This window comes from Solanum pennellii, chromosome 11, assembly GCF_001406875.1.
Source record: "Solanum pennellii chromosome 11, SPENNV200".
Classification (NCBI taxonomy): domain Eukaryota; kingdom Viridiplantae; phylum Streptophyta; class Magnoliopsida; order Solanales; family Solanaceae; genus Solanum; species Solanum pennellii.
In genome coordinates, this window is record NC_028647.1 from 29765299 (window position 1) to 29792490 (window position 27192).

At 36.7% G+C, this 27192-nt stretch overlaps 1 protein-coding gene across 15 annotated transcripts; it reads left to right on the plus strand.

Annotated features, from left to right (window-relative positions):
- The first annotated feature begins 1640 nt into the window (after positions 1-1640).
- Positions 1641-27192, plus strand: LOC107004833. 15 transcript variants are annotated; one of them, XR_003575122.1, is made up of 9 exons: positions 1641-2222; positions 3808-6119; positions 14584-14650; positions 15950-16726; positions 17052-17320; positions 18543-18669; positions 19658-19951; positions 20351-20458; positions 26573-27192. XR_003575122.1 is itself a non-coding variant. In XM_027912857.1 (4 exons), the coding sequence occupies exons 2-4, from the start codon at positions 5959-5961 to the stop codon at positions 16637-16639; spliced, it is 918 nt and encodes a 305-aa protein (XP_027768658.1). In that variant the 5' UTR covers positions 1641-2222; positions 3808-5958; the 3' UTR covers positions 16640-16851. The 15 variants fall into 15 exon arrangements, 1 of the variants encoding a protein (XP_027768658.1); XR_003575125.1 differs by having other exon boundaries at positions 18547-18669; XR_003575123.1 differs by having other exon boundaries at positions 15950-16649.

Here is a 27192-nt window from a genome sequence, read left to right on the forward strand (position 1 = left end):
ATATATGCAAATCTGAAAAAAATAAAAACAAACGTATAAATATTATTAATGATACTCCTTATATAATTAAGGGAGCGCTTTGGGTTGTTGGTCAGCAATGAAGGGTCATGCGTCACAAGTAATGTCCTCTCTCCTCCCTCTCCATATTTCCCTCGCCTCCCCTCTCTCTCCCAATCTCGCTTGCCTCTCTTCTCCCTCTACCAATCTCACTTGCCATATATACATATGCATATGTATAATATACAATTATCTAACCTATATACATATACAATTCATCTCTCTCCCACTCTCTGTTCTCTGTCGCTTGTTTCTTTCCTCACTCTTTCAATCTTGCTTGCCTCTCTCCTCACTCGTCAATCTTGTTTTCCATATATACAAATGCATATGTATAAAATACAATTATCTAATCGATATATGTATACAATTATACTCACCTCTCCCGCTCTCTACGTTTTATCGTCGCCTCTCTCCTTTCTTTCTTAATCTCGCTTGTCATATACACAAATAGACATGCATAATTAATAATTATCTAGCCAATATAAAATTCACTCTCTCGCACTCTCTACCCTTTCTCGCTTGCCTCTCACCTCTCTCTCTCAGGATCGCTCATCTTTCTCATCCCTATAATATATAGCTACGAATAATAATTATGAAAGTATAGCTATGGAGCATAATTGGGATACTTTTGAGTGGCTATATGCGAAATTCTCTCTCTCTCTCTTTCTCTCTCTCTCTCTCTCTCTCTCTCTATATATATATATATATATATATATATATATATATATATACTATTTTTTATTTCAATTCATGTGACACAAATATAATCTAGAGAGGTAATAAAATTTAGATATTTTAAGTTGTTAGCTGTGATGATTTATAATACTTTTTAAATAGTATACGTTATTTTATTTGTCACAATTAACGTGTGATAAATTAGAAAAGTCAACTAAATTTTGTATGTCTTTTAATCTTTTTTTTGTTAATTATTGTGATTTATTTGTTATCTCATCATCTAGCTCTTTTCTAGAGACTTACATAAATAAAATAACAAGTAAATAAATGTATATAGAAAATTAAAGCAAAGTGAAAGAGTAATAAATGAGATGTTTTTCTAGCTCGAGTTAATGACTATTTTCTAAAAAAAATAATGAAAATTACAAAAGCCCTATTTCTGAATATACCCTTAACGACCCCAAGCAACTCTAGTTAGTTTGTTATCCAAAAGAAAGTATCTAGACTCTTAGGGATCGTTTGGTGTGAGGGATAAAATATATAGTTCTGGGATAAAAAAAAAATAGCCATTGGATATTAGTTTGGTGTCTTGTTTCTTTGACATGTTTGAGATAATTTATTCTTCCATTTATACCATAGTGATGGGATAAATTATTCTATATACAAGGTGGAAGGATAACTAATCTACAATAATTTATTTTGAGATAACTAGTTTCCAACCGAACGACTCGTATGTAGTCAATAATAATTGACCCAACTCAATTGGTACACCCAAGTCAAGTGGAAAAATAATGAAACCCGCTTCAAGTATGTAAATAATTAAAAGCATTTAATGTTAAAAAGCATACATATATGTGTGGTCTTTTGTCTAATCCATTAGATAAAATAAGAGAATTATCTTATTAAATTAAATGAATTATTGAAGAAAAAACTAAAAAAGAAAATATAATGTAACAAAAGCCAAGAGAACTAAAGCAAAGAGCAGATTGTCTCCATCTTCATCTTAGCTGTGTAAATTTGGAGAAGATCGGTTATTGCAATCCATGACTGCAAATCTCACTCCTAAGATAAGAACTTTTTGAATCTCATTTCGAACCAGAAAATCTCCAACATCAACATTCAAAATAATTTTGGAGAGCTGATGGTTTGCACTTTTTCGAATCTTCCAGATCTTTATCCGTCCTAAACTAGGAGAATCTCCCAGATCTTTATCCGTCCTAATCTTGGAGAGCTGATGAATTGTAAATTTGCTGCATCAGATTGGAAATTGCATGTCTCCATCGACCCATCGCTACAGTTTCATAGTTCATCACATTGGCACATCTAAATTGGAGAGCTACAAATCGCTATATATGATGAGATATACAAATCGCCTAAAGTGGAGAGTTACAGATGAAGGAAGAATTCACATCAGCTGTAAATCACCTAAATTTGCAACTCAAGCTCTATCAGATGCATCAATTTCTGCTAAAAAGACCCATATTGGTGTGGTATGCCTTGTTACTCATTCATCATCTTTTTGTCTAAATAATTGCATGTGTTGCTTGTTTTGTGCTGATATAGTTACTGTGTAGACTACGAAGCTTGTTCTAATTCTTGCAAATTTTTTTTAATTTTGTACGTTTATGTTAAATGAAATGGTTTTATGGCATATCCAATCTCAAAAATAGTTAAAATTCTTTTTGACCCAATTTGTATTTTATAGTTCAATAAAATAATATAAGAATCTGTTTTTTTTGTGTGTGAAAATAGTCCAAATAAAAAAATTGCCGCTAAATAGTCCACCTCCCAAAAATATAGAGCTATACTCGCGCCATTATTCAGTTTTTTTTCTCCAAATGTTGCCTACGTTCAAACTTCATGTAAAAATATTTAAATACAGTCACCTGCAATTCATCTACTACGCTTGAATTATCAGTTCCACAATCCTTTTGGCTAGATATATGTATTCTTTATCACATTTATTTTCTTATTTTGTATGTTTTGATTAGTTGTAATTCTTCTGACATGCTTTATTTGCTTGGTTAGTATGCAATGTTTATATCGTATGTGGTTGATTAGTTATTGCTGGAGTAAATAAGATCGAATATACATATTTATTTTTGAATTTGCTTGATAAGAGGATTTGCCTAATTAAGATAGTTGTGAGGATGGTTTGCATCTTTCTTGTTCCAACCTGAAAAAGCTATAAATCAATAGGGCGTGCATCATAAGTATTTTATGCTTCCACCAACTTTCAACTCCCTAATTCAGCAGACTTCACAGATTGAAAGTAAAGAATTGTGGAAAATTGAAAATTTTGATGTCTCCATCAATGACTTAACGTCTTCTGAAACTTTGATCTCTACATATAGAGCACTGTAAATCAATGAAGACCTTTAGCCACTGATGGAGACATCAAGTTTCTTAATTTTCCACAATTCTTGACTTCCACTATTCGAAGTTTGTTGAAGTAGGAAACTGAAAGTTGGTGGAAGCATAAAACACTTATGTTGTTAGCACTAATGATGTATAGCTTTTCCAGACCTGGACAAGAAACCTGCTGACCGACCTCACAGAAGACATAGAAGAACATAATACTTCTTATTACCTTCATATGTTGAGTTACATGTTTTACAATGTTTTAATTAAACTAACCTACTAAAAAAGAAAGAAAAGAAGCTTGAGTCGAATAATTTGTCCTTCTGACTTGATTATAATTTGCACCCTTTTAACAATTCAAAGTTTTTATAATTGCAATGCCATAAAATTAGTTGCATCTTCATGTGTTTTCTTTTACTGTTTTAACTTAAGATTTTGTAAGTTGACAGAGTCAAATATTTCAGTTTTCGTTATTTAGGAATGAAATCAGATTAGCTATTTGTTTGAATAGGACTTTGTTGGAGTTATTTTAGGAGTAAAGGTTATTATTTAGTTATTATATACAATCTACATACCTGCTGTAAAAAAGAGTTCTAGTTTAAATTTCAAACAAATAACATTCTTCTCAGTTTCATTTTCTGTCATACTACAAATTTCTTCTTTTCAATTCTCTGTGAACTTTTATTTCACTATTTGCCCTTTTCACATTATCAGAAAAGAAGTTTACAAGTAAAATGAGTTCAAATCGTCAATGGATGTACAAAAGAGTAACAAAAAGTCTGTATGATCCTGAATTCCTAAGAGCTGTACAACAATTTATTGAGTTCGCTATGAGTCATCCAGAAGGAAGGGATGGTGAGAGACTAAGGTGCCCATGTAACCGAAAGAAATGTCAGAATAGAAACTTTGAAAATGTTCATATTGTCCATGGGCATTTATTAAAAGAAGGTTTTTTACCGGGATATCATGTATGGTATTTGTATGGAGAGAGTGAAGTTGCAGAAACTATAGATCAAAATGAAAGAATGCACAACTGGAAACATACTATGAATAACCTGCTGGTTGATGTTAGTGAATTTGATGATCCTGGACCTAGCACGTCTTATCATAGAATGGTTCATGAGGTTGCTGGTCCCGCATTTGTTCCAGATGATATGGAGGAATTACCTAATCCTGATGCCTAACATTTTAATGATATGATTGATTCTGCAAATCAAGAAGTGTGGCCTGGTTGTGAAACACACTCAAAATTATCAGTTGTTGCTCGTTTGTTGCATATAAAGGTTGAACATCACCTCTCTGTAAGATGATCTGATGATATTTATCAATATGTGAATGAGATGATTCCTCCTGATAATGTGATGCCAAAAAATTTCTATGAAACTAAAAAGTTAATGAGGGGAATGAACATGCCTGTTGAAAAAATTCATTCTTGTGTCAATGCATGCATGATTTACTGGGGAGAGGATAGTGAACTTGTGAATTGCAAGTTTTGTAGTCATCCCAGGTATAAGCCTACAAGTCAAAGATCTATTCAGAAGAAAAATCGTGTACCATTCAAACAGATGTATTACTTTCCTCTTACTCAACGACTGCAACGAATGTATGCTTCCACAGCAACTGCTTCACACATGCGATGGCACGCTGAACATGAACTTGAGGAAGGTGTGATGCGTCACTGTTCAGATGCACCTGCATGGAAGCACTTTGATAAGATGCATCCATCTTTTTTAGAGGAAAGTCGTAATGTTAGATTGGGACTGTCCAGCGATGGGTTTCAGCCATTTGGTCAAACAGGAAAGCAATTTTCATCTTGGCCAATAATTGTGACACCATACAACTTGCCTCCTTGGATGTGTATGAAAGATCCATATTTATTTTTATCTGTTATAGTTCTTGGACCAAAGAATCCTAAGCAGCAACTAGATGTTTTCTTGCAGCCTTTGATTTCTGAGTTGAAGAACCTATGGAATATAGGTGTCAACACATATGATATCTCTAAGAAGAAAAATTTTCAAATGCGAGCTGCACTGATGTGGACAATCAGTGACTTTCCTACATATTCAATGTAGTCTGGATGGAGTACTGCAGGCAGGCTAGCCTGTCCATACTATATGGAGAATTTTGATGCTTTTACTTTGACAAAGAGTGGCAAGCAGTCCTGGTTTGACAACCACTGTAAGTTTCTGCCGCTGAATCATCCATACAGAAAGGATAAGAACTCATTTAGAAAGAACAGGGTATTAACCATGCCGCCTACCCTATTACGGTCAGGGGAAGATGTCTTAAAAGAGATAGAAGAACTAGGACTTAAAAAGGTAACAGAACTTGGGGATGATATTATTAATCGTCAGATTGATAAGTTTTCTAGTTGGAAGAAGAGAGCACATTATGGGATTTGGCATATTGGAGTACCAATCTTTTTCGGCATAATCTAGATGTAATGCACATTGAGAACTTCTTTGATAATGTGTTCAACACAGTGCTGGAGGTAGATGGTAAAACAAAAGATAATCCCAAATCAAGAGAAGACTTGAAATAGTTCTGTCGACGCCCTAAATTACTAGTTGTTGATGGAAAGTACCCGAAAGCTATTTACACACTGAAAGAAGAGTCAAAAAAATTGTTGTGTGAATGGATGAAAAGTCTAAAATTTCCTGATGGATATGTCTCAAATATGGGAAGGTGTGTGGACATGAAAAAACACAAGTTATTCGGTATGAAAAGTCACGATTGTCATGTATTCATGCAAAAATTGGTACCTGTTGCATTCCGTGAGTTATTACCCAAAAAAGTGTGGGAAGTATTTACAGAGATGAGCCTTTTTTTAGGGATATCACTTCTATAGTAATTCGTGAAGAGGATATGGTAAGACTACAACAAGAAATACCTGAAATACTTTGTAAATTAGAGCGAATATTCCCTCCTAGCTTCTTTGACTCAATGGAGCATCTCCTTGTGCATCTCGCTTACGAAGCAATGATAGATGGTCCGGTACAATATCGATGGATATATCCATTTGAGAGGTAAGACTTCATTTATATATTCAAGTACTTTATTTTTTTTGCAATTAAACTTATTTTATTAATCACTAAGCGACAATAAAAAGCTTATGGAAGAGCCAACCAGCAACCCTCCCTTCTCAAACAACGCCTAAATAACCTTACAATCCTTATGACAATCCTAATCAGTATCTCTAATATAAAGTTATTATCTGACTAAAGAGAACTTGAAAGATCAAATAACCTCTTGTTTCTTCTTAAGTAGATGCGTAGGTCAGTCAGTCTTGAGAACATGAAATACTATCACATACAAGATTTTTATAAGGACTTCCATAAACCTCTTTAAGTTAATAAGTATATGATATTTTATACTCCCCCTTATGATCTGTTTGTATATATAAATTGATAATCTGCCAGAATTCACATATGAAACATGTTTCTTATCTTTCAAGAAGCATATTGGGCAACTCTATGTGATCTGGTAGTCTCCTGTCATTTATATAGTGTGTATAAATTAATCCACAAATTTTCCTTGTTCTGACTTAATAACAACAACAGTTTTCATATTGCAGCTTGATTGCAGGTCTTTAAGTAATTATTCAAGCCTCTTGAACCTTCAGGAAGAGTCGCCTTGTCCCAGGCTACAAGTTTCCTTTTAGTAATATTAATTTCACCTGTTCATAAATATTTCCTACACACAGTTTCGATGAGTTTAATAACCTTTTGTAACACCTTGTATCCAAAACATATCAAAAATCAGCTTTTCAGAATATCTGCAGGTGCACCAGACGGTGGCCATCGACGGACCGTTGCCTGACCCACGGTCCATCCTGCACATCCGTCGATGGAGTCAGAAACCCCCAAAATCTCCGCCCAGGAAAATTTGACTAAGTGTCGAACGTCGGACGGGTCCGTAGGTCAAACTACGGTCCGTAGTCTGCGTCCGTCCATTAACACCCCATTTACCCATTCACTGACAAGAACCACAATTGACCAGCACGGTCTGTAGATGGACCTACGGACCATAGGTCAGACCGTAGGTGGAAGTTAGCAGACAGTTGGGGGGGGGGGGGGAAATGATCATAAATTTTAGCACAAAATCAATTAGGTGTCCATTACCTACCAAAAGATAGACAATTGAATTATCTTTCCATAGCCACCGACCTTGCTTAAATCAGACCTCTGATTAAAAGTTATGCCCGTTTTAGTAAAGGCCTGTCGAAAAGACCCAACCTATAGACTCAAACGACGGAATGTCGACTGAACGATGGCCCGTCAGTCTAGGTCGTTGTTTGGTCCGACGATAATTAACTCAGGGGGCTTTTGGTCTTTTCCCACTTCGTTTAAACCCAAAGATACGTCGTTTTGACCCTAAATCATCAGATTTTAGTCAGTTAAGCCTAGAAACATAACTAAAACTTACCTAAGTCAAATGATTAATCAAAACTTAGAAAATTAGAAGCAAGAAAGAAGAAAAAGGTCAAGAACCATAGTTCAAGAACGCAACAAGTTTCTAGCAGTTCCAGCCCCGAAATTTAAGTGTTTCTCCGTGAATTTCCTCACCAAGCATGTGGGATTTCACTAGTGGGGTCCTTTAACCCATTGGGTCCCTAGTTCTCAGCTAGATTCTTGATTCTCATATCATGATTAGACCTAGGGTTTCTAGAACATCAATAGAACTTCATCAATTTATTAGGTATATATCCCAAATAAGATTATCATGTTGTTACTTAGATTATTGCATGAAGTTCACAACCCTAACTATGTATTTCTTTAGTTCTTAAATTACACATGCTAGGTCAGATATTTCAGTTACTTCAGATATACATACCTTAGTTATTAATGCATAACTACCAGATTTATTGTTGCATTCTCAGTTTGCATGTTTTGAGCTATCCAGTATTTATAGAAACTCATTCATAATCAGTTAATTACATAATTCATTGGGAGTAGCACAATACGGAGTTGGACTAGGGTTCAGCGTACCCAATTAGTCCTATAACTACTAGCCAAGTAGGTAGTCCCCTCTATGGGCAATCAGTATAGTGATCACGCCAGCATGTCTTTATACCTTTGGCAGGGTATATTGAGTCCTCTTGATGAGACGTATACATTGGACTCCACATTTAGCTCATGTGATATTAGTATCGGTTATTAGTAGTTCCCACAATTCAGTTAGACTCTCTTGCATTGACCATTTATCAGTATACTCTGTATTCAGTTTCAGCATGTTATAAATTGGTAATTGCATTCAGTTAGCTCAAAAATTTAGTATATCCTGTTTCGATTATTATACTTGCTTTTGTGCTTGTTCATTTATGTTTTATTTTGGCTTTATTCTTTCCTACATGCTCAGTACCTTTCAAGTACTGACGCGTATGTGCGTTACATCTTCTCGTGATGTAGATTCAGGTTCTCAGCATCCAGATCACGCATAAAACGATTCCTGATCTCTAGTTCAGCAGATTCAGTGGTGAGTTCTCATTCTGCGAGGACAATAGTCATAGTTCTTTTCAGTCTTTTAATCATTTAGTTTCAATTTTTACTAGACTTAGCTTGGGCTTGTCCCACTATTTCTAGTCCAGTTTAGAGACTATTTTCATACATAGTTAGTTTCATCTTAGTATTGAGTTAGTAACTTCTTTGTATTAAACTCATTGATTTCATTTATCATAGTTATAAAATATGGATATTCCCCATCTTTTCAGTTTAAAATTATGATTTAGTTTTCACAACACTTTATATTCTTTAGTATGGCCATGATCATGCCAGCAGGGTTAGCTTGGGATCAGTGTGGTCCTAGGTTTCGTGTCCGCGTCTTGGGGTAGCTCGGGGCATAACAAAACTTGGTATCAGAGCACTAGGTTCAAGAGTCCTAGGATGTCTGAAAAGTCGCACTAAGTATTGTCCTTTTCATGGGTGTGAAGTGCACAACATCTAATAAGAGGGAGGCTACAAAGTATTTTAGGAAAACTTCACTTTCTTGTTACTCTTATCGTGCGTAAGGTATGGTCTTATTCCACTCTAACTTGAGGTTCTAAGTTTCAGATCATGGCTCCTTATAGAGCTAACGCTAGGATTGTGAATTCCAGGAATGAAAACGCAGCTCCTCCGGTCCGAAATCAAGAAGTCTCTAATGTTGAGTTCAGGAATGCCATACAGATGTTGGCTCAGAGTATGACTAACCAGAACAATCGGGTTCATGCTCATGTGAATGAAAATGGTGGATCAGCAGCAGCAAGGGTCCGTGACTTTGTTAGGATGAATCCGCCTAAGTTCTTGGGATCACAAACTAATGAGGATCCTCAGAATTTCTTGGATGATATCAAGAAGATCTTTGAGGTAATGCAAGTCGCTGGGAATGATCGGGTTGAGTTGGCATCATACCAGTTGAAAGATGTTGCTTATATAAGGTACATTCAGTGGAAGGAAAATAGGGGTACAGATATAGCTCTTATTACTTGGGATTGCTTTAGTGAGACCTTTCTGGACAGTTTTTTCCTAATAGAGTTGAGAGAAGCAAAGTCTTAGTAATTCAGGAACTTGAGGAAGTAAAACATGAAAGTCCAAGAGTATGGACTCAAGTTTAACCAACTCTCCAGGTATGCTCCTCACATGGTTGCTGACTCCAGGGCTCAGATGAATAAGTTCTTGTATGGAGTATTGGATTCGATGAAAACTGAGTGCAGGAGTGCTATGTTACTCGGAGATATGAATATCTCTAGGCTTATGACTCATGCTTAGCAGGTTGAGGGTGATAAGCTTAGGTAACAGGCTAAGGAGAATAAGAAGGCTAGGACTGGGAACTATGACTATTCTCATCAGAAATCGGGTGGTGGAAATCGCTCGCAGAGTCAGCAGAAGTTTTTAGCTCCGGCCCCTTCGTCAGCTAATGTTCCATCCTCCAAGAACAGGTATGACCAGAAGGGTAGAGCACATTATCTAAGTCTCAGGGAAGTGTTTAAGGCACCAAGACTAACCCCACTTGCCCTAAGTGTGGTAAGAACCGTCCGGGCGAGTGTCTCGCAGGAAAAGAAGGATTTTTTGGGTGCGGTCAGTCTGGTCACAGGTTTAGGGATTGTCCTTCTAGATAGGGTCAAGGAGGTGGTAATGGTAGAGCTCAGTCTACAACTTTAGCAGCACCAGCAAGTCGCCCGACTCAGTAGGGTAACTCATCTCGTACAGGTGGCGGTCAGCGCCAGAACAGGTTATATGCTCTTCAGGCTCGCCAGGATCAGGAAGGTTCTCCTGATGTAGTCACTGGTACGTTACGAGTCTTTGACTTTGATATTTATGCATTGTTAGATCCTGGGATACTTTCTCTTTTGTAACTCCTTACATAGCAGTCCAATTCATTGTTAGTCCAAAAACTCTCTCAGAACCTTTCTCAGTCTCTACTCCAGTCGGTGACCCAGTTATAGCTAGACGGGTATACAAAAATTATCCTGTCACAGTCTCTCAGAAAGTCACCTCAGCAGATCTTGTAGAGTTAGAAGTGGTAGACTTCGATGTTATTCTAGGTATGGATTGGCTACATTGCTCTTATGCCTCAGTCGATTGTAGAACTAGGATTTTCATTTTCAGTTTCCAGAAGAACCAATCCTAGAATGGAAGGGTAGTAGCTTAATGACTATGGGTCGATTCATTTCTTACCTTAATCTCTAAGGGTTATCTCTATCATCTAGTTCGGGTTAAGGATTCTAGCTCTGAAACCCCAACTCTTGAGTCAGTTCCAGTAGTCTGTGAGTTTCCAGAACTATTTCAAGAAGATCTTTCCGGAGTCCCTCCCGAAAGGGAAATCGACTTTGGAATTGATCTCCTTCCAAATACCCAGCCTATTTATATTCCTCTTTACATAATGGCTCCAGCAGAGCTTAAGGAATTGAAAGAACAATTGAAAGACCTTCTAGATAAGGGTTTCATCAGACCTAGTATTTCACCATGGGGTGCACCAGTGTTGTTCGTAAAGAAGAAAGATGGTTCTCTTAGAATGTGCATTGACTATAGATAGCTTAACAAGGTCAAAATCAAGAATAAGTATCCCATCCCCAAGATTGATGACTTGTTTGACCAATTTTAGGGTGCTAGTCATTTTTCAATGATAGACCTCAGATCGGCTTATCATCAGCTTAATGTCAAAGATAGTGATGTTCCGAAAACAACCTTTAGACCTTGGTACGGTCATTACAAATTTGTACTTCGCTACTAGGGTAGATTGTGTATTCCTGATTTGGGTGAGTTGATTGTGTATTCCTGATTTGGGTGAGTTGAGAAAGTACCATTCAGTATCCCATAACTCCAGGTATTATATTCATCCAAGTACCACTAAGAGGTACCACAATTTGCAGGAAGTCTATTAGTGGAATGACCTGAAGAGGGACAGTGGATTTTGTGAGTAAGTGCCCCATTGCAAGCAAGTCAAGGTAGAACATCAGAAACCAGGAGGTATGACTCAAGAGATCGATATTCCTACTTGGAAGTAGGATGTGATCAATATGGATTTCATCACAGGGTTACCTCGTACTCGCAGACAACATGACTCCATTTGGGTGATAGTTGATAGGATGACTAAGTCTTCTCGCTTTTTAGGTGTCAAGACTACGGATTCGACAGAGGACTATGCCAAGTTTTACATTAATGAAATTGTGAGGTTGCATGGGGTTCCTTTTTCTATCATCTCAGATAGAGGTCCTCAGTTAACCTCTCATTTCTGGAAGTCAATTCAGAAGGGTCTTGGTACTCAAGTTAACCTTAGCACAACATTTCATCCACAGACAGGTGGATAGGCAGCGTGTACCATTCAGACCCTAGAGGATATGTTGAGAGCTTGTGTGATCGATTTCAAGGGTAGTTGGGATGATCACCTTCCACTGATTGAGTTCGCCTACAACAATAACTACCATTCTAGGATTCAGATGGCCCCTTATGAGGCTTTGTATGGGCATTGATGTAGATCTCCCGTTGGTTGGTTTGAAGTAGATCAAGCAGCTTTGATAGGGTCAGATTCAGTTCTTTATGCTATGGAGAAAATGCAACTCATTAGAGATAGACTTAGGACAACCCAGAGTCGTCAGAAATCTTACGCAGATGTAAGGAGAAGGGAACCAGAGTTCCAAGTTGATGACTGGGTTTCCCTAAAGTGTCACCTATGTAAAAAGAGTGATGAGATTTGGCAAGAAAGGGAAACTTAGTTCTCGATATGTAGGCACTTACAAGATCTTGAAAAGGGTTGGCAAGGTAGTATATAAGTTATAGTTTCTAGCAGAATTAGAAGCAGTACATCCAGTCTTCCACATCTCGCACTTGAAGAATTGTGTGGGTGACCCAACCTCTGTAGTGCCATTAGAGAGTGACGGTGAAAGATAGTCTTTCTTATGAGGATGTACAAGTTGAGATTCTTGACCATCAGGTTAGAAGGTTGAGAAATAAAGAAGTCTCTTCAGTCAAGGTTTTGTGGAGGAGTCAGCCCGTAGAGGGAGCTACTTGGGAATCAGAAGCATCTATGAAAGCCAAGTATCCTCATCTTTTTCCTTCTGATTCCACTACAGCTTGAGGTAATAGTTCCTCTTCAGTTTTCCAGTCATTCATGCATAAATTCAGTCTTAGAATCATGTTCCCTCAGTTTGTACTTGTATTTTCAGTGTATTTGCATGTTCTCATAACTCAATTCAAGTTCGAAAGTCAGCTCTCAGTGTTTAATAGTAGGGTTTGCAACTCTCTCCCTCTATTCTAGCTAGTTTAGTCTTCATTCGAGGACAAATGTTCCCAAAGGGGAGATAATGTAACACCCCGTCTCCAAAACAGACCAAAAACCAGTTTTTCAAAAAATCGATAGGTGCAACAGACGGTGGCCATCGATGGACTGTAGCCTGACCCACGGTCCGTCCTGCACATCCGTCGATGGAGTCAGAAACCCCCAAAATCTCAGCCCAGGAAAATTTGACTTAAGTGTCGAACAATGGAAGGACCTACGTTCCGTAGGTCAGACTACGGTCCATAGTCTGCGTCCGTCGATCAACACCCCATTTACTCATTCTCTGACAAGAACCACGATTGACCAGCACGGTCCGTAGATAGACCTACGGACCTAGGATGGAAGTTAGCAGACAGTTAGGGGGGGGGGGAATGCAGTTGGGTCAACTTCAAATAATCATAACTTTTAGCACAAAATGAATTAGGTATCCCATGACCTAACAAAAGATAGATAATTGAATTAGCTTTGCATAGCCACCGACCTTGCTAAAATCAGACCTCTAAGTAAAACGTTATGCCCTTTTTAGTAAAGACCTGTTGAACAAACCCAACCTACGAACCCAAACGACGGACCATCGATTGAACGATGGCCCGTCAGTCCAGGTCGTCGTTTGGTCCGACAATAATCAACTCAGGGGTCTTTTGGTCTTTTTCCACTTTGTGTAAACCCTAAGATACGTCATTTTGACCCTAAATCATTATATTTTAGTCAGTTTAAGCCTAGAAACATAACTAAAACTTACCTAAGTCAAATCATTAATCAAAACTTAGAAAATTAGAAACAAGAAAGGAGAAAAAGGTCAAGAACCCTAGTTCAAGAATGCAACAAGGTTCCAGCAGTTTCAGCCCCGAAATCTAAGTGTTTCTCCGTGAATTTTCTTACCAGGTATGTGGGATTTCACTAGTAGATTCCTTTCACCCATTGGGTCCGTAGTTTTCAGCCAGATTCTTGATTTCCATATCATGATTAGACCTAGGGTTTCTAGTACACCAATAGAACTTCATGAATTTATTAGTTATATGTTCCAAATCAGATTATCATGTTGTTACTTAGATTATTGCACGAAGTTCACAACCCTAGCTTTGTATTTCTTTAGTTCTTGAATTACACATGCTAGGTCAGATATTTCAGTTACTTCAGATATACATACATTAGTTATAAATGCATAATTACAAGATTAATTGTTGCATTCTCAGTTTTCATGTTTAGTTTTTGAGCTATCCAGTATTTACAGAAACTCAGTCATAATCAATTAATTACATAATTCATTAGGAGTAGCATAATACCGAGTTGGACTAGGGTTCAGCATACCCAATTAGTCCCAGAAATACTAGCCAAGTAGGTTGTAAGTCCCCTCTGTGGGCAATCAATTTAGTGATCACGCCAGCATGACTTTATACCTTTGGCAGGGTATATTGGGTCCTCTCGATGAGGCGTATACATCGGACTCCACATTTAGCTCATGTGGTTTTATTATCGGTTATTAGTTGCTCCCGCAGTTCAGTGAGACTCTATTGCATTGATGATTTATCAGTATACTCAGTATTCAGTTTCAGCATGTTATAAATTGGTCATTGCATTCAGTTAGCTCAGAAATTTAGTATATCCTGTTCAGATTATTATACTTGCTTTTGTGCTTGTTCAGTTATGTTTATTTCAGTTTTATTCTATCCTAAATGCTCAGTACCTTTCAAGTACTGACGCATACATGTGTTACATCTTCTCGTGATGTAGATTCAGGTTCTCAGCATCCAGATCACGCATAGATCGATTCCCAATCTCTAGTTCAGCGGATTCAGTGGTGAGTCCTCATTCTCCGAGGACAATAGTCATGAGTTCTTTTCATTGTTTTAATCATTTAGTTTCAGTTTTTGCTAGACTTAGCTGGGGATTGTCCCAGTATTTCTAGTCTAGTTTAGAGACTATTTTCAGACATAGTTAGTTTCAGCTTAGTATTGAGTTAATAACTTCTTTGTATTAAACGCATTGATTTCATTTATCTCAGTTATAGAATATGGGTATTCCCCATCTTCTCAGTTTAAAATTATGATTTAGCTTCCGCAACAGTTTATATTCTTTAGTATGGTCATGATCACGCCAGCAGGGTTAGCTTGGGATTACTTGTGGTCCAAGGTTTTATGTCCGTGTCTCGGGGATTGCTCGGGGCGTGACACCTTTAGTGGTTTCAAAACAGATGAAATATGTATGCTTATATAAGAAAATTACTGCTCTAGTTAGCTGAAGCCTCCCAACATATGATAATTCTCTAGCCATCCAGTTAGTGATCTTTATTATAATTTTATCTACTAAAGGATTGCTTTGCAAAATTGTCATCCTTTCAGTAGACAAAAAGAACTACTAAGTATTTAAAAAGTAAGTCATCCATTCCATAGTACAACACCCTCAATATGCAATTTCTTTCATCGGTCCCTAACCACCAAAATAGACTTGGCTATCTAAGTACTTTGTTTTCACCATTATGAGTTACTAATGCCTTGATCTTTTCTGCTATTTTCAGAAATCTTTGAAAAATATAAATATAATGTTCGAAATAATGCACGTATCGAAGGATGCATATGCAATACACATGTAGTTTAGGAAGCTTCATCATTTTGTTCACGCTACTTCGAGCCTTATGTTTACACAAGGTATAGAAAAGTGCCACGGAATGATGATGGTGGTATGAATGAACAAGATGAGTATGATGATAATCTTTCAATATTAACCTATCCAAGTCGGGGATTTGGGGAACTAAGTCGTAGATATCTTACTGAAGAAGAACTTAACGCAGCTCATATTTATATTTTTACTAAATTGTAGAGAGGTGCAGCCATATGTGGTGTAAGATTTCAAACTTTTGCTTTCATTTGAACACTAAAATTATCAGAAAAAAACGTACATATTCTTTTTCTTTTATGTGATCCAAAGGAATTTTATTGACTCTCTTCATCAAAATTTTCCACAAATTACGGAGCATGAAGTGGACAGGAAACTTGATGAAGAATTTGCATCATGGTTCACAAGATATGTGAGCAATTGTACAATATCTTTCCATCTGTACTTCACTTACAAAAATCTCTAATATTTTTTAATTTGATAGGCCCGTGTCCACATAGATAATCAGTTCATCAAAGCGCTTGCAGAAGGTCCATGTCGATCAGCGAAGCAGTACACTGGTTATAATGTCAACGGCTTTAAATTTCAGAGTGAAGGACACAGTTTGTCTAGATCATCTAATAACAGTGGAGTTTGCATAAAAGGAACAAATTATAGTGCAGATGAGAATTACTTCAATGGTGTGCTTACTGAAATTCTTGAAATGGAGTACAAGGGCAGTACACCAATCAAAAGAACTGTTTTATTTAAATATGATTGGTTTGACCCTACACCAAACGTAGGAATGAAGATTCACCGACAATATAAACTTGTGGATATCAATCATAGAAGAAAATTGAGGAAGTATGAATCATTTGTTTTGGCAATGCAAGCGTCTCAAGTGTATTATGCTATTTATCCTAGCTTACGACGTGATAAGAATGATTGGTGGGTTGTGTGCAAAACAAAAGCTCGGTGTATTGTGGATATGCCTCCATCATCTTTGGTGTCCCCTCCAGTAGATGTTTTAGAGCCTTTCCAATGTGATGAAGATGGTTTAAAATTTGATGTGGTGGCTGATAGTGAAACTATTATCCGGAATGATCCAAACGGAAACTTAAGAGACGAGGATGATAATTTAGATGATGAAACAGAGTTTCATGATGAATTAGAATCAGAATCAGATGATGAATGAGAATGAAGAGGTGTACTATGAAAGTGGCAGTGAATAGAGTCAAAATTCTCCAATCTCTTCAAATATAGGAGTTAGAGTTACTAAAATGTAGTATATAAGTTGGTTTTATATTTCGTCTCTTTTACCAGTATACTTATTTTGTTTTACTAGTTCTCCAGGCTGTTTTGTTTGAACAACTATTCCCAGTATGATTCTAGATCTATGTTTGAATAGTGATAAAATTATTTTATTTATAGAAGTGTTTATATATTTATCTACTAACTAGATTAACACGTTTTTTCTTAAATTTTTAGAGGGATCTTTTTCTTTATGTGATATATATCGTTTAACTGTCTGTTCTTGTTATAATTAGATCAATCATGATTCAATCGTTATGATATTATTTCATCCACGTTTAACTTTGAAATTGCAGATATGGCACCTAGGGGGGTGGACGTAGTAGATATTCTGGAAAAGGATAGCAGATCCAGTGGAATATCCTCCAATGTCGATCTTTGCACGTGATCAAGCACCACCATTGCCTGAACTACCAATACCAGTTACGCCAGATTCAGTTGTAGTCAACATATGGGGACCATCTTCATCTGTGGGGATCGAAATACCAAGGAATGACATTGTATCCACAACTTCGTCAAATACAACTAATGGTACCCACATCCCAATTGAAATCGTCATGGGACGGTAAGTGTACACCATTGTTTCATTTACATTGTTTTGCTTCATGCAAGAAAACAAGATATGTTGATTATCTTCCTTACTTTTTTTTATAAATGTTTAGAAGTTCTTTTGATTTTCTTAAATTGTATTAATGGGGAATGAATTACAAATTGAGGTGTTTTTAAATCAATACAAAAAAAATCATTCTAGAAGAAAGTAGCTTGTTCACTAATGTCTACACTTCTCTTATATAAGAAGCAATAGTTGAATGTGGCAACATCATATGGTAAGAAATCATATTATATAATGGGGCACCTGAATTCCCCATGTGCAGTTCCCCAGAATTTTGATCTTGACCTACATGTTCACATTTTGTGGCAAACTTATTGTTTACTTTGCTTTTTTTGGTGATCAACTTTTAAGCTCTTGCCTTGAGTTAGGACCTCTCAATTTATATAGATGTAGTGTTGTTTTGATGAGAAAATATAATATCTATATACTTGGTACGATTTGTTCAGTAAAGATGATAAAATGTCCAACCAAATTATTATCAACTTCGATAAGTGGGGAGTACTTTATTTTGCGAGTTCGATTTTCCTTGATATATCCCATAATTGCAAATACTGTCATTTAACTTGCATTATTTTGTTGACTTACAATTTTCAATTCATGAATTACTTTCAGCTAATATGTTTCTTCTTTTTCCACTAGATCCTATCTTAGTAAGCGTCTAAAATTGGTAGGAATTTGTGAAATCCTGTATAATTATCTTTTATTTTACTCCCACCCTGTAGCAGATTTTCATGGTAGACATTGACTACATTGACTACATGGTGCATTTTTAGAATCTTATTAAAGATTAGTGTGTATAGTGTGACATTTCTTTGATATCATCAGTCCTCATTCCCTGAAGTTTTTCTTATCTTTGCAGTTTATCATTAGATTTCATACTAGAACTTTTTTTCACTTGTTCTTGATTAAGCTTATATTTGAATCTATGTATTGAATCGAAGCTCGGTATAGGCTCCTCCCAGCTAGTCATTTCAAGATATGATAATGACAGGATTTTATAATTTATATCTAATCCTCGGCACTTTCATAAGTGTCATATTTTTCTTCCTTACCACCTCGACCTCTTTAAGATCTTATATTGTCGCTAAAGAAACTGATAATACACTCTAGACACTGCTTGATGTACATAAATAAAATTGGATATTGAAATAATTACTTGTTATTTATATACAAGTTAGGAGCCAAGTAACAATGTATCTCGGGCGATCACAAAAATCTTTAAGGAAAAATTGGATCCTGAAGGACATGATTGGTAGTCAATTACTGCAGAGATTAAGGACTTCTACTGGGAGGAGTTTAAGGTAAGCCATACTATCTGTTTTTTTTGTAACTATTGATTTTGTTAAGAAAGTAAACCGTACAACTCAAAGAAGAACAAAATAAAAACATAGCTGATGAAATATCAAAAAAAAAAAAGTAGAACACTAAAACTAGCTAAAAGATAAATTTAGGTTGCTTCATCTGCTACATCTAGTAAAACTATAAATATTTAAGGATACAAGTTCATAGTTTCTAACAATGTAGTCAATTCCTATTGTTATTACTCTTTTGAAACACCTCTTGGATAACTTGTCTAACTAAACTTCAGGTCGTCTTTGTGTGCCTTTGAAAGCACGTTGTTTCGTTTCCATTAAATATGGTATACACTACCAGCCAACACAGTTCTCTATATATATGCAATGGGAATCTTTCCTTTCATTAGTTACTCACCCATTCTACTTCATCCCTCCTTCCCATAGGAGCCCTTGTTATTCCCTGCCGCTGTAGAAACTTAGCCCATACGTTGTCAGAGGACTATATCGAAAAACAAGTGCTCTATAGTTTCATATGTGTCTCCACACATTGGACAACTCATATGATCAACAATGCCCTATCCAAGAAATCTATTTATGGTGTGTAATCATCCCAATATAGCAAAGTACGAAATGAAGGTCCACTTAGGTGGACCACTGATATTACAACTTCACCTCCTGCATGAGACTTTTTGATAATTTCCTCTTAGCTTCATATATAATTTCCTAACAGAGAACTTTGCCTTACTTCCTAGTTCAACCATGTTTACTCGAGCTTCTTCAATATACTTCCTTCCTTTTCAAGCTTTTTTCAACACTCATGATACTTTTTTTGGCACAACTTTCGATACCTGATTGTGTCTCCTTTTAATATAATATTCATGTACTCATTATGCCCATAAATTCCATTTTGCTATCATTTTATTAATGTATTATATTCATTTAAAATTTCTGTTATATCAATTTATGTGATATTTTTTTCTATATTCTTAAACAGAAGCGATTCCATTGGAATATTACAATTGAAGGTTCCATAAAGGATAATTTTATGCAAACAAGTTCAATACAATACAAGGGTGTGTTATGTGAAGCAAGATCCTATGAGGAGAACCGAAATAATATTCCAAAATCTATTTGGGAGAGATGGAAACCTCACTATGATACTGAGCATTTTAAGGCTAAATATGCACAATGTTCCAAAAATAGACTAAGTGAGAAATGTGGTGAAGGATCTGGTCCCTCGCGCCATACTGGAGGCTCCGGGACTCACCGAGAGCATGCAAGACAATTGGTACAATTATTTTTATTTTTGTCAAGTTATAGTTATTTTAAGGGATAATGCCCAAGTACCCCCTCAACCTATGTCCGAAATCTCAGAGACACACTTATACTATACTAAGGTCCTATTACCCCCCTGAACTTATTTTATTAATAATTTTTTACCCCTTTTGACCTACGTGGCACTATCTTGTGGGCCCAACGATTGTTGACTTTTTTTTTTCAAACTAGTGCCACGTAGGCTAAAAAGGGGTAGAAAATTACTTATAAAATAAGTTCAGGGGGGTAATAGGACCTTAGTATAGTATAAGTGTGTCTCTGGGATTTCGGGCATAGGTTGAGGGGGTACTTGTGCATTATCCCTTATTTTAAGGTTATTCCTTATGTAATAACTTTAATGATGTGATTTCAGTTTTAGGCGAATGTTCTTGGACGACCACCTTATCCTCATGAACTTTTGAAGAAGACACATACCAAAGGAAACGATGAGTTTTTTGATCTGAAGTCAAAGAGAACATATGTAAGTAATGCCAAACATTACTGATTATCTTTCTTAATTTTTGTTGAGGATTCGCTTAATCTTCATCCATCATGTTTGTACCAAACATTAAACATGGTTATAATATTGGAGATTAACAATGAGGGAAGTTAATGTCGTAGTAGTGCAGTTGGTGGCTCTGGATAACTTTCCAGTGTGAAAGAACTCTTTAACAGCTAACAAAACATCATTGTGGATTACTGGCCCTACATTATCAATGCAACCGAGACTATCTATAATCTCTTGGTCGGTAACTTCAGCACATAGAATAGTTTGTTTTTCTAGAGTAAGTGTAGGTCCCCCCTTCTCATAATCGATTTGTCTACTGCTTGTAGCTAAGAGTTGCAGAACCCATATGACTCTTGTAAAAGTAACAATTTCAGTTTGTGCGTCCTCAAGAGTGGTATGCTTGGTTCCTGATAAAGACATGACTTCATATATTTGTTTCCTCTGAGCTCTTAGCGTCATCACTGCAGAGAAAAAGCTTTGTGTTGGAATCTCCAAGCTTAATCCACCTCGCACTAGACTTTTGCTACAAGATGCTCTCCTCTATGAAAAACCACTTCTCCAAATTCAAAAAGAGGGTCTTTCTTCAATTATTAGCCCAATACTACACTGCATACTGAATTGTTCTTGAACTACCTTCAATTCTGTCTTGGCACTATCAGTTTGTTGGTTTATATTCTGAAATTATCTAGTATGCAACCTTTTGAGTTGTGGCTTTAGTTCCCTCAGCTTAAACCATACATTTTTCATCCTCCTGTGATTTTCTTGCTGTCTCTGTATTTCACTAACCATAGGTAAGAATTTTTCATGGTCAGCTAGAACATTGAAAAATCAGAAAGGAATTTTTTTTCATCTGAGGTGCTGCATGAAACTTAAGAATCATGGGAGAGTGATCGGAAATCATTGGCTAGCCGTACTCCATTCACACATGTAATCATCCAGTCAAAATTACCAAGTGTCCTGTCCAGCATACTCCATATTTTATTCGCCTCTGATAGTTTGTTTTCCATATGAAAAAATCTCCTTTTAATGATAGTTCGCGGAGAGATAATTGTTGTATACAGTCTGAGAGATCTTCTGTTTCACCCTGAGTCATATGATTCCCCATTAGCAGTGTTACAAAAGGCGAGCGCCTCCTCGCCTTTGGCGAGAGGCGAGGCGAGGCGAGGCGAGGGGTCCTCGCCATTCTCTGCCGAGGCGAGGCGATAGTAAAAAGGCGAGGTGTGGCGAGGTGTGGCGAGGTGCGGCGCTGCAATGGCGACAGAAAAGGCGCCGCCTTTTTAATTAAAAATATTTGACTTAATAAAATTAGTCAAAATTAGGTTTTTTTTTTACTTTTGAACTCCATCGCGACTCTCTCTCTCTCGATTGACTCTCTTCTCTTCTCCTCCATCGTTGTCTCTTCTCCCTCGCTCTCCATCGCTGTCTCTTCTCCTCCATCGTTGTCTCTTCTCCCTCGCTCTCCATCGTTGTCTCTTCTCCCTCGCTCTCCATCGCTGTTAGCTTCTCCATCGCGAGCCTCTCTCAAGTTCTCCCTCGCTGTCGATTTTTGTTCTCCTTCTCCATCACCGGCCGCCGGCTCACGATTGTGTTCCCTCTGACCCTCGCAACTCTCTGTTCTCCAGGTATCGTTTTCTCTCTTCTTCTTCAACAATTTTTTTATGTTCTTCTTCTTCATTTTTTTTTTCAGTTGTGTTTTTTTGGTGTAAGGCAGTAAGGTTGTAAGCACTAAGCAGTGCTTAGTTGCTTACTGCTTTGTGTAAACATTTTCTTTAAATTATAGGCAGTTAATTAAAAAAAATCTCTCTTTTCCTAATTATTTATTCCAATATTTCTAAACAGCGAATTAATTGAATTTAATAATCAATGGCGGATGCTAGCAAAAAGAGGGACATTGGATGGAATTATGGCACTCAAGGAGCGACGAAAGATTCGGTTAATTGTAACTTTTGTGGGAGTACTTTCAATAGTGGAATAACTCGACACAAACAACATTTAGTAGGTGGTTTCAAGAATGTTAAACAATGTGTCGCTTGTCCGTCGGAAATTAGAGAAGAAGTAAGGGCTTATATGCAAAACAAAATAGCTAATAATCCCAAATTTCAAGTGAGGCAGCCGGAAGAATTTGTTGATATTGATGATCTTGATGAAATGGATGATTATGCGGAAATGAGGCCTCCCTCCAAAACTCAAAAGATATCTTCTAGTGGAGGTTCATCCACCACACGGAGTGTGACGAAAGGACCTTTGAACCTCTATTTTTCACAAAAATCAAAACAAAAAGGAGGCTTAGAAAAAGGAGGAGGAATCGAAGGAACAAAGAAAATTATAAGAGAGTGTGCGGTAAGTGCTTTTGCAATTTGGATGTATGATGCCGGGCTCCCTTTTAATTGAGGCGGTTGGACAACATGGCCCCGGAATGAAGCCTCCTACATTCCATGAAGTTAGAGTCACTCACCTTAAAAAAGAGGTGGATAAAGTAGAAAAAATTGTTGATGAGCATAAAGTGCAATGGACAAAGTTTGGATGTTCCATTATGATGGACAAATGGACGGCACGAAATGGCAAAATGATCATCAATATTTTGGTGAATTCTCCAATCGGTAGTGCATTTCTTGGTTCTGTTGATGCTAGCAATGAATCTACCGATTCCACCAAAGTGTACAAGTTATTTGAAAGCACTATCGAAAGAATTGGACCGGAAAATGTTGTACAAATTGTCACCGATAATGCTAGTGAGAATGTCAAAGCGGGAAGTATGATGATGGGTGCGTATCCACACATTTATTGGACTCCATGTGCCGCTCATTGCATCAACTTGATATTTGGTGACATATTCAAGGTTAAGCCATATGCTTCCGGTAATCAACCTATCCTTTATCTTTCTTTATAGTCAATAATTCATTAGCTACTAATTAATATAATTTAATCTTTCCGTAACAGTTTTTAAGAATGCCGTCAGAATCCATTCTTACATTAGTCAAAGGCCATTGTTGTTAAACATGATGAGAAAATTCACCAAAGAAAGAAATTTGGTGAAACCAGCCAAGACAAGATTTGCAACGCATTCTTAACTTTGAGAGCTATGTACATACAAAGAAAAAACTTGAGAACGTTAGTCCTCTCAACCGAATGGAATTCAAGTAAATTTGCAAAGGAAACTTTGGGGAAAGAAGTTGCCAATCTTATTATTTCTGTCCACTTTTGGAATGATGTTGTTCGGGCACTTACAGTTTGTAGACCTTTGACAAAAGTGCTTCGTTTGGTGGATGGGGAGAAAAAACCACCAATGGGTTATATTTATGAAGCAATGGATAGAGCCAAAGAAGCTATTGCACATGATTTTCGTGGAGTTCAGAAGCATTATGAGAAAGTGTTTCAAATTATTGATGCAAGGTGGTCAGAACAACTCCATCGGCCTTTGCATGCTGCAGGCCATGTTTTGAACCCAGGATTATATTATAAAGCTGAAGAAGAGGGAACTTTNTAAGAGGGAACTTTATCACAAACTTTGTGGACCGAGTGTTATGCATGTGTTGAGAAGTTGGTCCGTGATACAACAATACAAGATGCACTAGTCGCTGAGCTTCCTAAGTACAAAATGGCGGATGGACTATTTGGTTGTGGTCCGGCTAAAAGAGCTAGAGACACAAGGTCACCGGGTAAGTGGGTTGATTTAGATCTTACATTCTTACTTATATTATTTGACTTACTTATAGTCACTAACCTTTAAATTTATTTTATTATAGTTGAATGGTGGTCACTATTTGGTAGTGAAACACCAAACTTGCAAAAGTTTGCCATGAAAGTGTTAAGCCTAACTTGTAGCTCATCTGGATGTGAGCGAAATTGGAGTGTGTTTGAACACGTAAGTAAAAATTTATATCCTATTTTTCATATTATATTATTATCAATATCAACTAGTTAATATCAATAACTTATGCACAGATTCATTCCAAAAAGAGGAATAGGCTTACACTATCGCGTCTCAATGATCTAGTGTACATTAAGTACAATAGAACATTAAAACGTCGTTATGATGCTCGTGATCTTATTGATCCAATTCGCTTGGATAACATACATGATTCAAATGAATGGTTAGTTGGATGCCCCGAAGATCAAGATGATGAACTAGTATATGAGGATGATGATCTTACTTGGGGTAGTGTTGCTACGGCAATTGGAGCGGACGAGAGTATCTATCATCTTAGGGAACTTTCTTCAAGATCAACAGTACTTGACAAGGGCAAAGGAGTAGAAAGTACATCTACAAGTTCATCTTCAAGTAGGACTCAGACACTAATTGATGAAGAATACGAGGAGGAAGAAGATGAAGAGCAATATAATGATGTAGAGGATTTTGATCTTCAAGAGTTGGATAATTTTGAAGAAGAATAGACTTTTAAAGTTTTGGTTTATTGTATTTTGAATTGTTTGGTCTTTAAAGTTTTAGACATTTTAGTATCTACTATTGGTTTTTGAATTGAATATTTGCTAATATGTGTTATTGCTATTAAGATTTTGGATAAAATATGCAATTAAATATTTTTAATTTTTGGTATTAATTGGCGCCTTTATTCAAAAAGGCAAGCGCCTCGCCGCTCGCCTCGCCGCGTGGCGAGGCAGGCCCTTGTCGCCTTTTGTCGCTTCTTGCCGTCCACAACATGTACGACATTGAAATCACCCATGACAACCAAGGTTTATTCATAAATTGGCCAATTTACTGTAGATTCACCCACATTGACTTTCTTTGTTCCGAGCTATTATACCATCGATTATGGTGACCATGACTTCAGATCCATCAATTCTTCCTTTAACTAAGCAATGAATGAATTGTGCCTCCTTTTCAATCAAGATAATGTCGTACCATTGGGGGTTCCTGTTGAGTATATTCATGTATATGTCGGTTGGATTGCCATTCATATGTCATATTCCTTGCTATCCTCCTTCGTTTTCTTAGCAGATTCATCAGACCTTATGTTGCATCTCCATAAGTAAGAGGGGATCTTTGTTATAACAAAAAAATGCAGAGATGTATGTTACTGTGAACCATAAAAGTATACTAAAGACAAATTAAATGCACATTTCCTTTTGTATTACTATTTCTTTTAAAAAATTAACCATTCCTAACCTTTCAAGTCGCAGTCACTAGATTTATTTTATCATAAATAATAGGTCCCAATGTAGCTACCACCAGCTCTATCTTCAATTACATTTAGTGTATACTATTTACCCTCTCAAACACCATTTTTGTTTATCCAACTCGCTTAATTTATTATAATATTGTTGAATTCTACTAAGCCTGATATTCCTGTTTGGTTCATTGATGTGAAATGTTCTTTATCAGTGGTTTGAGCCTCAACCTGCTAGCTTCTTAAGAGAGAATTTTTATCAAATATGGATTGAACTCCATGTCCTAGAAAAAGGGTGCCTTTTAAAACGTGTTATTGTTTGTAGAGCTTTGAGGGACAGATTACCCACAAATAATAGGATTATCAAGATGGGGATTAACCAATCTTCTGGATGTTGTTGTTGCTCCTCACCTGGTATGGAATGGAACATTTTGTCTATAGTTGTGTGCTTATCCAGAAACTATAGAAAATCGTATGTAGCGTGTTTGGTATCCATTGGTAAACTTCCCACACACAAATTTAGTTAACTGATTAAATATTAGGAGCCATGATTCTTTGATTGTTTTGATCTCTAAATTATTCCTATCATTACTACTTGGAAAATTTGGAGATTAAGACATGGGATAATGTATGGTACTGAGAATTTAACCAACATTTCTTTTACTCTAAATGAAGTAGAAAATGCAAGTTCTAAAAGATCAACTTTGGACACAATTGGGAGGAGATGATTTGTAATTTGGAAAGACAGATTAGTGCCGAGAAGACTAATTTCGTACACTGAATCTGAACTACAGGTAGGCGTGTCAAAACAAATGCTAATTGCAATTGTATAAATGATAAGTGTGGTGGAGGAGGTATTGTCAGGGACAAATATTGTCGAGTGATATCAATTGTCTTGTATGTTTATAACCGCTATTCATATTTTCTTAACATAATATCATATGTTTTGTTTTTTCAGGATGCTGTAATGTCTAAGATCACATCTGCATCACAACTTGAAGATGAATCTGGTGACTCTGGGACAGTAGTTTTCAAAGATTTACATGGATGAAGTGGGTGGGGTTAAGAAAGCGTGCATATATGGTCTTTGTTCTCAAGCAGTATTCTATGAGAACATTGGTTCATCGTCTGCTTCAACTACTCAACCTCAAGATTGTAGTTTTGATGCTCGAGTGAAGGAATATGTTCATGAAATGAAGGAGGCAATGAAGCATGAGATGAGAGAAGAGATACAACATGAATTGCGTGAAGAAATGAAACATAAAATGCAGCTAGAAATGCAAGAGCAAGTTGATAAGATTCTCCAAGCACGTTTGCCGACCCTCATAGCTGGGCTGCCTAAACCAGCCCCTAGTACACTTCCCACTGGTACACCTCCAATTGGTACACCACCTTAGCTTAGACATGACCCATTATCAAATAATGATATAAGTCATTTTATTTTTTCAAACTATGCCAAGTAGATTTTGCATTGTTTGTTTCGTATTTGGATTTATTTTGAACTATTCATCTTAGATTTTGTATTGTTTTTCCCTTATTTGGATTCATTTTGAACTCTTCATCTTAGGTTTTGCATTG